Genomic DNA, 16,958 nt, shown 5'->3' on the forward strand with positions numbered 1-16,958 from the left:
GATTGCTGGTTCCTTTGCGTACATAAGACGCTTGACGTCTAATATATTAAATACGTCAAATCAATTACAACTAGTGCCCTACGCGCGGGTTTTGTGTTCGATTTCTCTTACGTTTGTTGCACTAGTGCACTAAACCTCTAGGGCACTTACATTCATATAAATATTATTCATTCTTAATTGTCCCAAAATAATGGTCCAAAATCCCTCAATTAAGCGCGCACGTGAAAACGCGTATTTCTAATTTAGGCGCAATAAAATTGAAACCTTTGAGAAAATCTTATAACGATCGTACCACTAACTATCACTTCAATATTTAAACCTAAAATTGCCTATTTTAGGACCATTGTATATGTCTTAAATTTTTGAGCTTATTGTACTCCTAATTGGCTAAAGTTTTCAGACACGTTTTCACTTTTTCACTAAACAAACTTCTAAGAAAATAATTTTTTTTGAAACGAGACACTTTAAAAATATAACGAAGCTATAAAACCATATATTTAGGTCTAATAAGGATAGAAAATAATATTCGGGCAAAAATCCAAATAGATAATTAATTGAGCCAAAATTAGGGGTTTAAAAATAATAATTTTACGAGTCCTCACGTGAATTGAGTATTAATTCCTCAATTATCCTTTCTTAATCTATTATTGATCGTTCTTAATTCTCCAATATTAATACACTCTCGATTCAAATATAGTCTCGAAAAACGTGCACTCGTTGTTTCGAACTAAACGAGTTTTCGAAGAGTGAATTTTTCCAACAAAACTCTTTTAAAAATATAAAAGAGGCGTCGTTCCATATAAATGGATTTTAAATGATGGAAATAAATAATTTGGAGAAAAATGAGTAAATAAATATTTAAACAAACTACTAATATTCGATAAAATAAAATAAAAAATTTCGGGTCCTCACAGAGGGATAGAAAATAAAATGAAGGCACACCAAAAAAAAAGGGCTATCCTATTTGTGCTCATTAAATAGGAAACATTGCTAATGAGTAAAAGCAATGCTTGATTGGTTTCATCCAATGGTGTACTTTAAGGAAATAATGAGATACTTGTGGATATAGCATATTGGCAATATTTATATCTTGTGCGTAATGCCTTGAAATTGAAGTATATTCTTAAACAATTTCTTCCAAAATTATTTAAACGCCACTTTGATTATGATATGGATGAAAATCAAGTTTAAGATATTATGTTTAGTTTTGTGAGGGTGATCAACCTACACATAAAGAAACTATACAAAAGAAACAAGACTATCTTGCTCCAAGAAATTTAGATTCTTTTACACTTCAAAAATTATTAGAACTGAAGATTTAAATTTCTTAAGAGCATGAAGTAAGTGGGAGTGTTTTGACTCTGGAATGGAGTATTGAAAAGGTAAGGATTCATATTTGACTCCTTTGAATATGGAAAATTGATAGCTTTTCTCAAAATTATTATTTAATTATTTTAGATAAGCAATCGAATGAAAAATTCCTTGTCAAATAAACACATGAAGTAAATCTACATTGAACCCACTGGTTGAGTTATCTTATAGACAGCGGGAGGAAAAATGTTCTCTATAAAAAATTGAAGTTCTTTAATTACTATGTTGTATATCTACAAGAGTTTAAGGATGAATTGTGTAATGTTTTCATGAGGTGCAAATGGAGAAATCTCCGTGTTTCAAGAATAGTGTCACAAATTACCACAAAATCTCTACCAAATTTGAGAGATTATATTTGGGGTAATTATGGCACTAGTAACTCACTATTAGAGATACATTAGATAAATATGAAAATGAATGTCCTTAACGCAATTCTTGATAATTAGGCATATACATGTGTCACCATGGTAGAGAATGTAATTTAAACCAAATTATTGCTCCTCAATAGTATATTAATTTGTTCTTCATTTGATCTTAGAAGAATTTTTCTAGTAAATTAATATACATTAAGGTTAGTGGGAGTAATACTATGAGAGTTTTTCTCAATCATGATATTTGTGAAACCCTTCTATCATTAATATTCACAAAATAGAATGTAAAAGATAGTTAATCTGTCTTAGAACCTTCATGCAAGAGTTCCTTGGTAATAAAGAACAAATATTACTTTTAAATAATAATAGTGAACAATTGCATAATGTTCACATCATGCATTGGAATGAATATAAATTCACCAAGAACGCTATGAAGTTGTACTACAGGCATCTATTGTTTGGCCTAAAGTTTGTCGATATTGTATTTTGGCTAATATAGATATTTGATTTGATTATACCCTTTCATTATGTATACATAAAAGAGTGGAAGTCAAGACATTCAGGTCGACACAAGGTATTCAATAGTTATTTAGAAAGTAAAATGTAGCTATTGAGTACACATCAAGGTGTTATTATTGTTGATCAACAATTAAAGGTTGCCGGGTAAGTTGTTAATGATCAAATAACTCATATAGAACTCACTAGGTCATTTAGTATTTTGCTATCATTCTAAAACTATTGTTGTTGTCTAGACACTCAAAATACTTATGTTTACATGATTTTGTGCACATTATTGTTCATGTATAAAGTAAAGATCATGTGATCCATAAAGTTGAATCCTGAATAACTTATATGAAGTTATTCATAAAATTTTTTTAAAGCACTTGATTAGAAAGTATAATATATTGTAATACATAGAAGGAAGTGTTTGTCATGAGAACATAATCGCCATGATTCATGTATTATTATTTTCTGATTAAACGACTATTACATAATTGTTGAATTTGGTGAGTGACAAACAAAACTTATGGCCATTTTAAGTATCTAATCACTCATATGTTAACTGACTATTTCATGTGGGTCAAGTGGAAGAAAGTAAAACTTGCCTCTTTTAGAGGCAATTGTGACCCATATGATTGATTCTAAATTAATTGATATCCTAATTAATTGATTGATATTTTCAATAATTAATTAGTATTTTCCATTTGTTAATGATTGATTGATATCTTTTGCTAATTGATATATGATTCAATCAATTAACCAACCAAATCAATCAATTAGTCAGAAAAGATTATGGATTATGACAAGATTTTTTTGATGGAAGGAAACCCTAGAGATTTTGATAATTGCTAGTAAGGGTTCCTGGCCTAACCTATAAATAGCCTATGGTATCCCATCAACACTACACTCTCTGATTAGGTATAGACTAGAAACTCCTTACTCTAACTTTTTCTTCTATATATATATATATATATATATATATATATATTGGAATAGACAAGAAAGAGTCAAAGAGATGAGGAGAGACCAATTTGTACTTAATAATGATGGTTAGAGGTAAGTCTATTTAGATTTTCGCTGCATAGTACATTCATATGTACATAATTAGTATAGCAAGCTCAACCCTATTGACAATTCTATTTTGTATGTATATATTCTTGCTGTGACGACTCTCAATAGTTCACAAGTACCGCGTTTACTCTTGTCAAACTGTGTCTGCAATTAGATTGATTTTGATTACAGAGCTCAGGGGACAATGCGAAAGAAATGCTGTGTAAGGGACCTCTGTATTTTCTCAGTGCAAAATTCATCCAAAATGAGCTCGTGCTAGGCTCCTGCTTGATAGGATCTTGGTTTTGAGCTGAAATTTAACTCAATTAGTTGGTAAGGCTAGCTGGAATCAGTTAGAGCCATTTATTGGGTAAGCAAAGCTCAGAGTTTTCTAACCAAGACATAAAAAGCATGATAATGCAGCAGAGGACGATGTGTGCTGGCCTCCTTTTGATAAAATCCAACTTTGGTGGGGTAGGAGGTTGGCTAAAATGTAAGTTGAAATTTTGGAAAATGAGAATATAGGAACATTCAAATTTCATAGGGATAATTTTAGAAACCTCCCCTAAGGTTTCTGATAGTTTCACTGTCTTCCCCTAAAGTTTTAAATATATCACTAACCTCTCTTAAAACTAAATTTTCTTGTAACAAATTAGCGCAATTCAAAAAAATTAATAATAAAAAAATGATTTCAAGAGTGAGAAAAATATTTCATACAAAAGTGCCCCTCAACTAATTACTAGTTGGTTGACTTAGAATCAAAAGGGATTATTAGTTAAGAATAGAAAATAAAAACCATAGTTAGAATGTGTCAGTGTAAGTAAGGCAAATTACAATACTAGCATGAGCCCACTAGAATTCAATAACAATGGCTCGCAAAATCAAAGAATTGGAAGGAAATTTTATTAATTTAGAATCAATATTTACACATTGAATTCCTCAATTCTTAGTGGTGAAATTTGGAAGATTTTGAGTAAGAATTAAATAAGACTAAGTATGACCTTTTCAAGAAAAATGCCACATTAAATAAAAAATATAAAATATGATCAAATATTGTTTTGAATTATTTCTTTTACTTACAAGGTCCATTATTTCACATGATTACTAAGAAATTTCTATCATTTGTAACAAAAAAAACAACTCTCAGGCAATGTTTGCATGAATAGAATGGAAATGACTTTAATGGAAAATAAGTAAATCAAAGTGGAGAAAATCATTTTAAACAATCTTTTTGGAATTATGTATACAAAGAAAAAGAAAAAAAATTGAAAATAGGGAGAGAATAGATTATGTGCAGTTACACTTTATCTAAACTTAATAAAATTTATTTGTAAACATATTTTAACAATTTATCCTTTTTGTGCATTTTTGTATTCATCTTGTTATTTTTATAAAAAAAACTTATGAAATAATAATCTCTCAATATAAATTTTAATCTTTTTTGGGGGAAGAAATTACAAGAACTACTAAAATTAGAAAAAGAATTTAAAATGTTAACAATTATTGTTATAAAATTTGGTATTCAAGATTTTCAAGCTTTTTTACATTCCAAATTATGGGAGTACAAGTGGCTCAACTATCTCTCCATACAACTATGTAAAATTTCCCAAGTTGCAGGGTAATAAAGTCATTTGACCATTGATGTGGTAAGCATTGAATTCCAATTGGTTGACCGGGGGAGGGTAAGTGATATTTTAAGAATCTTGGGGGAGGGCAGTAAAATTGTCATTGAAATTATCCCAATTTCATAAGTAGGGCGAAACTTTTATTAAGTTTGTGGATGGGGTATGGGTTACTACTATTCACCAAACGAACAGATTTTTGGCTAAGTAATTAAATCACACTTGTAACAATGTACACTTTGTCAAGAGCAAAAAAATTCTTTTTTGAAATGTGCATCTTATCGAACAATAATATGCACCTAAATGATAAAAATATGTAGTTTGGTAAAATGTACATAAATCCAAATATGCACATCTAAATTGATACAGCTGTGTATAGGTATAATCAAATTACACACATACAAGTCGCAATATGTGCACATAAGGGTAATTTTCTTATTATACTTACAATATTTCTTTTAATAGTTCATGACCATTAACTCGCACCTCATGCAAGGGGTAGGGATGGATTGGATGTTAGAAGGAAGGGAATGTAAGTGAAATGTCCTGGAATCGAGACATCCCGCCTATATTAAAAAAAAAGAAAAAAAAACTCAAACGTCATTCATAAATTTTCCAAAACTTACACCTTCTTTTAAATTTTAAATCTTTCTATTCCCTTTCTCCCAATTATCCCAAAATTTAAATTGGCTGGTGGGAACATGAAAAAATAACTACGGTAGTAGGGATCTAGACTCCTTCACTTGAATGGGCCAAATTTGAGTGATGTTATTTTCAGCAGCACGAAAGACACCGTAACTTCTAAAATTATAAACAAACACAAAACTCCCTCAGTCATTGAAAGTTATAAACATATATAAAGGTCCCTTGGTCGTTACATGTATTGTTCGGGATTTTAAATATTCGTGAAAGTGTATAAAAATCACAAGTCAAATATCTAAGCTATAGGGTTAACGATATAGGATGACGATTGAGAAAAATTACAGTTAAAGAGTTTTTTGTGGCTTTCAAAATTACAATGGTTTTTCGCATTCCTATTTTCCTTTTATTATACACTTAAATCGATGTTGTTTGCCAGGATAAATATAAACGTGGCCCAAAAAGAGTAGGAACTATCTCGTGCACCAGCATACGTAGTTTTATTGTATAACTGATACTAATACGTATATATTTGTTGGTAGTGAAAGTAGAGAGAAATTTATACTTTTATTCACTAGTTTGTTTGGAGTTCACAAGATTGCAAATGAGGTTGGAATAACATCTAGTTTTACGGAAAGCAGAATGAATAATACATTAACTAACTTTAATACTTATACATGGAATAGTACATCAAGATGATAAAATTGAGTTGTTTCATGAGAAGATAAGTGTATCACATTAATCTAGGGGGAAAATACATGTATTAATCCTCTAGGGGAATTGAATGGACATCCACATCTATTTGTATTTGTTTCATAACAAGTTTGGTGTTTTTGTCATTTTTTTTTTGGGTAATCATGAAAAGTTTTAAGTCTCACAAAAAATGATAACTCTTTTTGTTTTAATCCGTCGAGACATTGGTTTACACTATTATCTCGCTGCAACATAGTTTCAACATATTTCTCAAAATATTTTCATCTAACTTTGAATTCATGTATATTCCTGTTTGGTTAAGTTACACTAAATTTCTTTAACAATTATCATTCAATTCAATATACTTTAAAATAAGTTAAATTAAAAGAACCGTTTTCTCTTAGTCTTAAAAAGAATTAAGTTAGTAATATTCATATTTGAGAACAACACGTTACCCACACTAAGTCTAGAAAAGAATTACTGATGTATCAGAATTATCGTTTTCGAAAAAAAAGATGTATCTGTTTATTTAAAAAAAAAAAAAAATCATTGTTTCACTAATTTAGATACAAAAAATCAACAAAATTGAGATGATGTACAGATTATTGAAAAGGGGCCAATTTTGTCAAGACTTCATGTTTTCTCACCAAAGCTATTGAGCACCAATCTCAAAAAAGTCATAAAGAGCCAAGCCAAAGCAAAAAAAAAAATCAATAAGGAAGGCAACAAACTGGCCTGTACGGTGACCTTATCCTTTTGGATTCATTTCAGCGGATAATGATTCATTTACACTTGATAGTGATGTAAATCTGCATCCATCTTCAAAAGCAAAAAATACCTCCCTTGTTTCCTGTTAATGATCATGGAAGTCATCTATAGCATCCTTGTTCTCAGTTTCTTGGTAGTCTTAGTTGCTATAAAACACCTTCAAGAAAACAAGAGAACACTAAAGCCTCCAAGTCCACCAGCTCTCCCAATTCTAGGCCATCTGCACCTCCTGAAAGCTGCCCCTCACCGTGCTCTTCAACTTCTCTCCATCAAATACGGCCCCCTGATTTCCCTTCGATTTGGGATTCGTCCTATACTTGTTGTTTCCTCACCATCTCTTGCAGAGGAATGCTTCAGTAAGACTAATGATGTTATCTTTGCTAACCGACCAGGGTCCATTTCTGGCAAAATCCTTGGCTACAACAACAGTACTATCGGATTCTCTCCTTATGGAGACCACTGGCAAAATCTCCGCCGTGTTACCACCATCCATATTTTTTCTTCCGCTAGTCTCCACAACTTTTCCTCAATCTGGACAGAGGAAATCCGTTTCAGTGTCAGGAAATTGTTCTCAATGAACTCTGATGACAAAGTGTGGAAAGATGTAAACATGAACTCTGTGTTCTTGGATTTGGTATTCAATGTGATCATGAAAATGCTTGCAGGAAAAAAATGGCCATCTGATAAAACAGCTGATTTGTTTTCGCTGATCTCCTTCATGGGTATTTGTGATTATGTCCCTGTCTTGAGATGGATTGGATTTCGAGGGTTGGAGAAAAATTTGAGCAATTTACAGCAAAAGAGGGACAAATTATTCAGGGATCTCATTGATCAAACTAGGAAAAAGGAAGGTGAAGGTGGCTCATGCTCGACTGAGCAGAGAAGAACTGTTATCCAAGCATTGCTGTCCCTTCAAGATGCTGAACCTGAATTCTTAACTGATGAAACTGTCAAAGGGATCATACTAGTAAGCCAACTTGCCATTTCTCTTTTCTCCTTAACATAATATTTTTTGCTTTGGTAATTATTGCTCTTTATATCCGGTTTCTATTTTCATATTTCATTTTTTTTTAATGCAAATCAACCTTTTCTCCAATTAGTCAGTGAACTCCTCTTCTAGCTGGTAATCTCTTATGTTGGGCTTTACATTCATTTTGACAATACATGCCTTGTTGTTCTTCTAGATTATGTTCACTGCTGGAGTACACACTTCAGCTCTGACCATGGAGTGGGCTATGTCCCTTATGCTAAACCACCCCCAGGTATTGAAGAAGGCAAGGAGTGAAATAGACAACAACGTTACACAATCAGGGCAATTGATTGAGGATTCAGATCTCTCCAAATTGCCATATTTGCGTTGCATAATCAAAGAAACACTTAGACTTTTTCCTGCAGCACCAACTCTTTTGCCTCATTATTCATCTGAGGATTGCACCATAGGAGGCTTCAAAGTTCCTAAAGGCACAACTTTGTTAGTAAATGCTTGGGCTATTCACAGAGATCCGAAGGTTTGGGAAGAGCCAGCCAAGTTTAAGCCAGAAAGGTTTGAGGGAATTAATGAAGGGGCTTGCGATGAAGGGTTCAAATTTATTCCATTTGGAAAAGGTAGGAGGGCTTGTCCAGGTGCTGCCTTAGGCATGAGATTTATTAGCCTGACGTTGGGAACAATGCTACAATGTTTTGATTGGGAAAGAGTAGGGCCTCAATTGGTGGATTTAGAAGAAAAATCTGGTATAACTTTGGACAAGGCCAAGCCTTTGGAAGCATTGTTCAGGCCACGCTCATCCATGATTGAATTGGTTTCTCAGCTTTGACTAAAGAACATGACTGGTGGCTTTTGAAGATTGTATCATAATACTATCTGAAATACTTAAAGCTCAAACTACAAAGGTGCACCTATTGCAAAGTGTGAAAAAAAGTGAAAATAAGAGGAAGGAGAATATAAGCATGAAAATCTTTCAGTCTATGCAGTTATTAAATATTAAATAGGCTTTGAACTAAACCGTGTTTGGCTTTTTCTTTTTGCTTTTAATATTGGTCTTTTCAATTCACTGTAAGTGCATCTACTCGAGGTCTTTGGTTTTCCACATTTGTAATTATAGAAAATCTTCAACCTTAACTGCGTTTCTTTGTTGTTACATAAAGTGGTTTTGGGGCTTCAACAAAACAAGCAAAAAGAATGTCTTATGAGTAGAGATGTCAATCAAAATCCAATTATATTGATTCGTCCAAATCCGCCCACCAATGATCGGCTCAAACTCACCCACTAATTTTGAATAAATTTAAATGAGTACCCAATTAAATTCATTTAATTAGTGAATAGTGAGTTGACTCGATTCGTCCATTTGTATCCATTTAAAAATAATTAGACACTTAAACTCAATTTTTAATTAGTGTTAAGCAAATAAATTTGAATTTCTAATCAATTTAATAACAATAAATACCGTTATTTCTTATCAAATAGCATGCAAAAAAAAGTAGAATTGTAAGTGACTCATAAATAGATAATTGGGTATATCTATACTCATTTATTAAATGGGTATAAATGAATTGACTTAATTATACCAACTACTTAATTATGACCCGCCCAAACCACCCAAATAACTCATTTTAGTACATCTACTCATGAGTAGCGAGGTTATCGAGCTAACTCGAACCCAATTGTGGGTAACTCGAGCTAGACTTCAAAGAAAATTAGCTAAGCTCAAATTCAAGTTTAAGTTCGACAGTGAATTTCCTTTCTATGTCATAACTCAGTGTATCACCATCTTCAATTTATCCACCAAAACCGTTGCTAAGTTAGCTTAAGAACTCTTTTATTGGTATCAGTCTCTTTTATTTCACATTCACTCAAAACTTTTACATGTTTAACTTCCTTTGGCATACTTTTTTCTTTGTCAAATTTTTGTTGGCGGTGTATAAAGCTTTCAAGTTTTTCATATATCTGTTTGATGTATTAGATATGCATAATCTTGATGTTGCAAGTAAATTTATGAAGATACAACTCTTTTCGTGAGTTACAGGTACACATTCACCATTTCGAATCCCAGATTATTAGATTTTTTTTTGTTTTGCATTTTTTTGAATTTTCAATTTATTTGTGAACTTTTCAAATTTTTGCAAAAATTTGTTCTTTTAGAATGATGACAGGTATTTTAGAAGATGTCTGTAGGTAATTATAAGTTCAATTTATCCACAGTCTCGTGTAGGGATGGCAATGGGGGCGGGTGCCCGCGGGGGTCTCTCGGGGCGGGGGGTGGGGCGGGGGCGGGGGTGAATTTTTTCCCCCCGCTTAGAAACGGGGCGGGGGACGGGGGAGTATACCCCCGCCCCATCCCCCCCCCCGCCACCCGCAAAAAAAATATATATATATATATAATTATATATAATATGTAAGTTAATTAGTTATAAACTTATGATAATGATATTATTAGTTAGATGTATTATATAATGTATAGTAGTTTATGTAATATAATTGATATTATCAATTATATGAATAATTATACATGTCTACTAATAAAATTTATTAATTAGTTATACTAAATTTACTAATACATTTATACTAAATTTCTAATTACACTTAATAGAATAACACTTTTTTCTCAAAAAAAAGCACAAACACAATAATGAATTAGTGATTGCATTTGTACTAAAAGTGAAAACTTGACTATTTTAGTTATATTTATTTCATCATATTGGATTGTATTCAAATAACTTTTGTTTGATTGTTTTTATGAGTTTCAATTGTAAAATTACAATGAATAATAATTTGGTGATGTGTTCATATTTTAGTATTTGATTATTTATTAAAATTTAATTATAATAAAATTATATAATAAAATTTTATTAACCCCGCGGGGGAAGCGGGGCAAGGCGGGGCGGGGCGGGGCGGGGCGGGGGGAGCGGGAGGGGGGGGACGGGGGGGACGGGGGGAACTAATAGGCAACGGGGCGGGGGACGGGGGAGGGGTCCCCCGCCCCAACCCCGCCCCGTTGCCATCCCTAATTTCGTGAACGTTGAAGGACCAATACCTGTTAAGATCGCAAAACTAATTTTGGAGTCTCCAGAACACATAATTCTTAAAGAATATTCAAGCCATTTTTTTTTTCAGGGTTCGTTTTCACACTCTAATTTTTTAACTCTACATCAGTTAATCAAATGACTTCAATTTATTAGTGCCACTAATTTCAAGGTCAAATTTGCTTAAATTTTCAGTTTTGCAAGTCCCTGGAAACTTTTATCATCTTCATCTCAAGTATCCCTGTATTCTTGCTTTTATTATTCACCCATGTAATCTTGATTCTAAATGCACATATGCCTCATTGCTAAAGTTTTTATTCAATGTTACTTGATAACAACTCATAAGTATGCCCTTATGAAACAGCAACAAGGAAGATCTTGAATGCGCCTATTCGCAACCCAGGAATAAATTAACCTAAGTACATCCCAGTAACATGGAGAATCAAATCATGGTTTCACATAAAATATGATGGACCAAACCTTTTTTCACATATCAAAATAAAGAAATATAACTTGACATAAGTTACCCTGGAATGATAATGCAATAATATCTACTATAGGGGGAGGGTTGGGTTGGGTGGTACGGGGGAAGGAGTGTAAGCAAGAGGCCTCGGGTTCGAATCCTACTGTTTACACTAAAAAAAAAACAATAATATCTGCTACATAAACTTCTCAATTATGTCTGTTTTTTTTTTTAACTTCTCATTTATGTCTAACTGCTTCTAAAAAATGTCAGTGTCAATATAATCATTAAGAAGAAAAATATTGGACTGCAAAAGTGGACTTTAAGAGAAGGTTCAAGAAAAAAGGAGACTGTGCAATTAAATGGCAAACATCACTTTGATAACAATACATATTTACTTAAGACGAATTGTATAAAAGAATAAACGCAAAGACTAAGATTGTAATTTTTTTTATTTTTTTTAAATATAAGAATCACCTATTAAGCTCTATAATTAATATTAAATCTAAAAAGTCAATTATTTGGCCTTTAAAACTGTGTTCACAAACTTTTTATCTCTTCATACTCAGATTTTATATAATGTTTTAGCAAAATCAATAAGAACACATGAGAAAACTATCTCTAAAAGGCTAAGGCCGTAAAATAAAGAGAATGACCAAGGCAAACAAAGAGCAAAAATGAGCAAAATATGACATGAAATATTTGTCTCTAAAAAAGGACAAGCTCAGTGCTAAGAAAGATATAAAAGCTTCTTAGAAAAAGAAGCTTAGAACCATACAATTTTAACTAACCTATATCACATTTGAAGTTTGAATAATTAAAAGTTCAATGGACCGAACTATTGTCTTGAAATAATATGAGTTTTGCAATTCTACGGTAGATTCATAAAAGTGCTTAAGAAACACGTGGGATAACACTGTTGAGAATGATGTGTTCACTGAATAACGAAATATGATTTCATCACAACTCCAAATATTATCATAGAAATTTATAAGTAAGATAATTAAGTAGTATTATCTTAAAACTAAAGGGAGAAATTTTGTTTCAATGTCGACAAATGCAACGTGCATTTTCTTAGTCTATTATTAAAAACTTGTCCAAGGATTCTTCCATTTTTATAATAGGTGTTATCTCATTTTATATGCTAAAATTACTAAATTAATTTTGAGAGGTCGTTAAGTCTATTCTATATCTAAAGTACCCCTTCAGATGATAAACTATTTAGGGGGAAAAAACTGTGAATTTGAACATGCCTAAAAGAATTAAGAAATAAATTTACAATAAGGAAAGATAGACTTATTATCATTAGTGGTGACTGAAAGCATTTTTTGTTTGAGTGAGAATGACCCCTATTTTTTATTAGATAAAAAATTTAAAGAATTAAAGATGCTCATAAAATAAGATGAAACAATAAGGGAAGGAAATAAATCAATCCATTAAGGCTGTAGGCGAGGAACTTTAAAACTTCCTACAAAGATATTCTAGAATAAGTCTGAAAATAATAGTAACAAAGTTGGTTTACATTAATAGCTTGAACAACACAAGAAAATTATTAAAAAATATTTAGTAGTTTGCCATAGAACACAAACCACCTTATGAATTATACTTGTTTGACAATATCAAAACTCTTTCCACAAAGCACTTAAACACCACATACATCATCACACTTGAGCTCGAATCTAGCTCAAATCTCGGATCGTTTACACCCAATACATGAGTGGTTGAGTGATCTAGAAATGGGCTGGATTTTTGAAACTGAAAAAAAAAAATCTTTTTATATTTGTAATGATTTGACAATTTAGATTGAATCATATAATAAGCTTACACAAAAAAAAAAAAAAAAATTCCAGATTTGAATGTATTGGATGGTACCGGAGAAGCGAACGTAAAACAAGATGGTAAAAGAAAAGGTCCTTAGTTAAACTGCAAATTAACTCATGTAAAAAGCTCGTGATTGTCCACACGGCGGATCGAAAGTGGTAAGAGATGAAACTAAAGTATCAAATTTTTGTTGTCCCATACTATTTGGATTTCAGTGAGGTTTATGGAGTAATGTGAAATCTCAGCATACAAAAAGGGGACGCAATCAAGAATATTTTGACTGATCAAGCGCTTGCATTTTGTCTTCGTCCTATTATTTGTTTCTAAAATGCCATCCTAAGGTGCATTACTAAATAAAGGCCCACTTGGCAAATAAGTTTTTTGGGTATTTGTTTAAAATTTTACTGTAATTTACTGTAAAAGTTGTAGGGAATATTTTTGAAGTGTGTAAATTTTTCAATATTTTGATGTGTATAGTTTAAAAGTTTTAAAAATTTTTTTGAGATTAATATAGTTAAAATAATTTAAAAATTTGTAACAGACAAATTTGACAAAAAACTTGCTTGCCAAACATGCCCAAAATTTGCTTTTGACCACTTTGCAGATCAAAATAGTCTTCAGATTTGTAAACATTATTAGTTTAAAGAATTACTCTAGAGTGCAATTTAGAAATCCATTGTAAACGAGAACAAGCCATGTAACAAGATGTCAAACAAACTAAGAAGAATTTTTTTCAACAAAAGTCCTTTATTCAACCTTTAAAATATCTTTTTCATTTGTTCCAGTTGAAAAGAATTACTCCACGATCAATTTTTTACAAAAGTCCTTTTGAATATCTGTTGGCGCATACAAAATTTAAAATTGTATTGTTATGGTAGGCTTTACTTTCATTTTGACAATAAATGCCTTGTTGTTTTGCCTGATTATGTTTACTGCAGGAATACACACTTCAGCTCTGACCATGGAGTGGTTTATGTCCCTTGTGCTAAACCACCTTGAGGTATTGGAGAAGGTAAGAAATGAAATAGACAACAATGCCACACAATCAGGGCAACTGATTGAGGATTCAGATCTCTCCAAATTGCCGTATTTATGTTGAATAATTAAAGAAACATTTGGACTTTTTCCGGCAGCACCAACGCTTGTGCCTCATTTTTCATTTGGGGATTGCAGTATAGGAGGCTTTAAAATTCCTAAAAGGCAAACTTCGTTAGTAAATACTTGGGTTATTCATAGAGACCCTAATGTCTGGGAAGAACCAAACAAGTTTAAGCCAGAAAGCCAGAAATTCGAGGGAATGAAGAGGTATGTGAAGAAGGGTTCAAATTTCTTCCATTTGGGAAAGATAGGAGGGCTTGTCCAGGGACAGCCCCGAGCATGAGATTGATTAACCTGTCATTGGGAACAATGCTACAAAGTTTTGATTGGTAAAGACTGGGTCCACGGTTGGTGGATTTGGAAGAAAAATCTGGTTTTGACTTTGGGCAAGGCCAAGTCTTTGGAAGGGAAACCTTTATGGTAGGAAGGCGTTCTACCGTAGGTAGAGGAGCAGAGCATGACACGTGTATTTGGAAATAAAGGTGCTAACGGACCGGTTATGTTGTAGTCCTAATGCGCGTGGAGAATGTCAGCCATATAGAAACATTGTATGTGATTTGGTATATTTTAATACTGTATCATTTTCAAGACATTGATCAAACATGATCAGTTCAATTTCTTTCATTTTCTCCAAAAACTCTCATTTTTTTCTTCTCGTATCTTTTTCGTTTTCAATAGATCAGTTTGGACCAAAAAAATAAAATAAAATTGAAACTATGTAAAAGATTCATAAATTAATTGAAAAACACTTAATAGACTACCCAAAACATTATCTTTGTAACTTGCAAAAACTTCAAATAAACATTCAAGTACTAACTATTGGTATTTAAAAAATGCACTATATTTTATCGAATCAGAATAAATCCTTATACTTTTTTATTTTTATTTGTTTTTAATATACTCAAGTTTTGGTAATAAAAAGTAAGACAACAAAAGGGTAAATTTGGAATTACATATTTTAATGTACTCAAAATGAATTTTTTAAATATTATATTTTAAAATGAGCTGTAAATAAACAAATAGTTTAAAGTAAGGGAGGCAAGTGAGTTTCACACCCAAAAAAAAAAAAAAGAGAGGCAAGCGAGATTTTTTAAAATTTGTGAGTGCCAAGTAAAATTGTTAGAAACCTCCGGGGAGGTCTATGAAATTATCCCAAACAAAAATTTAGAATGAATAAGTTGCTTTTTATAACGGTTCTAAAGGTTGCTTGAGACTTTATAAATTAGGTGTCTTGAGTTTGCAAAAACAATTTCTTGCATATCTATAGCTAGTGGAAACGGAGTTTAAACTTGCTATAGGTTAGTTTCTTTCTTTCCATTGTATCCTAAAGGGTAATTTGCCATTCAACCTAATTTTATTCTGATTTTATCCAACTAATAAATTAGCTTATGGAAAAATGGGTAAATGGATAATTTATGGAGGAAAACCATAAAGAGCTGGTGTTTTATTGGAAAACGGTTTTTTTTTTTTTTTATCCGATAAATAAATTTGTTTATGAAAAAATAGGTACTATGTTCCTATAATGGAGGAAATCCATAAAGAGTTGGTGTTTTATTGGAAAACGGATTTATTTTTATTTTATCCGATAAATAAATTTGTGTATGGGAAAATGGGTATTCTGTTTTTATAATAGAGGAAAGCCATAAAGAGTTGGTGTTTTATTGGAAACGGTTTTATTTTTATTTTATCTAATAAATAAATTTGTTTATGGGAACATAGGTACCCTGTTCTTATAGTGGAGGAAAGCCATAAAGAACTGATATTTGATGGGAAAATGATATTTTAGGATACCAATAGATAACAGTTAAAACACATTCACAGATTTGGTATTTTAAATAATGAGATTGTTTTTAGAGGTGTTTTTATGGTTGTATTTTGGGATATTTTTAGAATTTAAGAATTCTTTGACATATTTTATAAAAATTTCAACCACCCACTACCACACATTGGGACCACGGGCTAGCGATTTTGTACATTTTGCACACCGACCCATAAAGAGCGGGTGCTTTGTTCATATGTTGGAGGAGTGCCATAAAGAGCTGGTATATTATGGGTAAATGGGCACTTCATGCAGCAAAACTGTAAATTGGTAGCATTTCTATAAAGAATAAATGAAAAACGGGTATAATTGGCAATTTGCTCTGATTTTATCTAATAAATAAATTATTAATCCTATGATACCCTGCATAATTAATAAAAAATTTATGAAAAAATAGGTATAACATGTTAAACCCACATATTCGCCATTTACTCTGACTGTATTTGATAAATAAATTATTAATCCTTCGGTACCCTAGACTTATGAAATGGACACTGGTGGGTTATGCATGCAACATGAATTAAATAAATAATTCATGGAGGAGTGGTATAAAGAGCTGGTAATTCATTGGAAAAAGGGGAAAATAAGCACTTTATGGAGGAAAGCCAAAAATAAATAGTAATTAATGGGAACATGGGTATTACATATTAAACCCATTTATTCACTAGAAATTTTACTTTGATTTTATCCTGTGAATAAATTAGCATTTTTGGAATTTATAC

The 16,958-nt window shown here is 31.8% G+C and overlaps 1 protein-coding gene across 1 annotated transcript; it reads left to right on the forward strand.

Annotated features, from left to right (window-relative positions):
* The first annotated feature begins 6,924 nt into the window (after positions 1-6,924).
* LOC113712138 (cytochrome P450 81Q32-like) lies at positions 6,925-9,017 on the forward strand. Its single transcript, XM_027235464.2, has 2 exons — positions 6,925-7,982; positions 8,200-9,017. Exons 1-2 carry the CDS (start codon positions 7,104-7,106, stop codon positions 8,827-8,829), a joined length of 1,509 nt encoding a protein of 502 aa, XP_027091265.2. The 5' UTR covers positions 6,925-7,103; the 3' UTR covers positions 8,830-9,017.
* The last annotated feature ends 7,941 nt before the right edge of the window (positions 9,018-16,958 follow it).

The sequence above is a fragment of the Coffea arabica genome, chromosome 1c (assembly GCF_036785885.1).
Source record: "Coffea arabica cultivar ET-39 chromosome 1c, Coffea Arabica ET-39 HiFi, whole genome shotgun sequence".
NCBI lineage: Eukaryota > Viridiplantae > Streptophyta > Magnoliopsida > Gentianales > Rubiaceae > Coffea > Coffea arabica.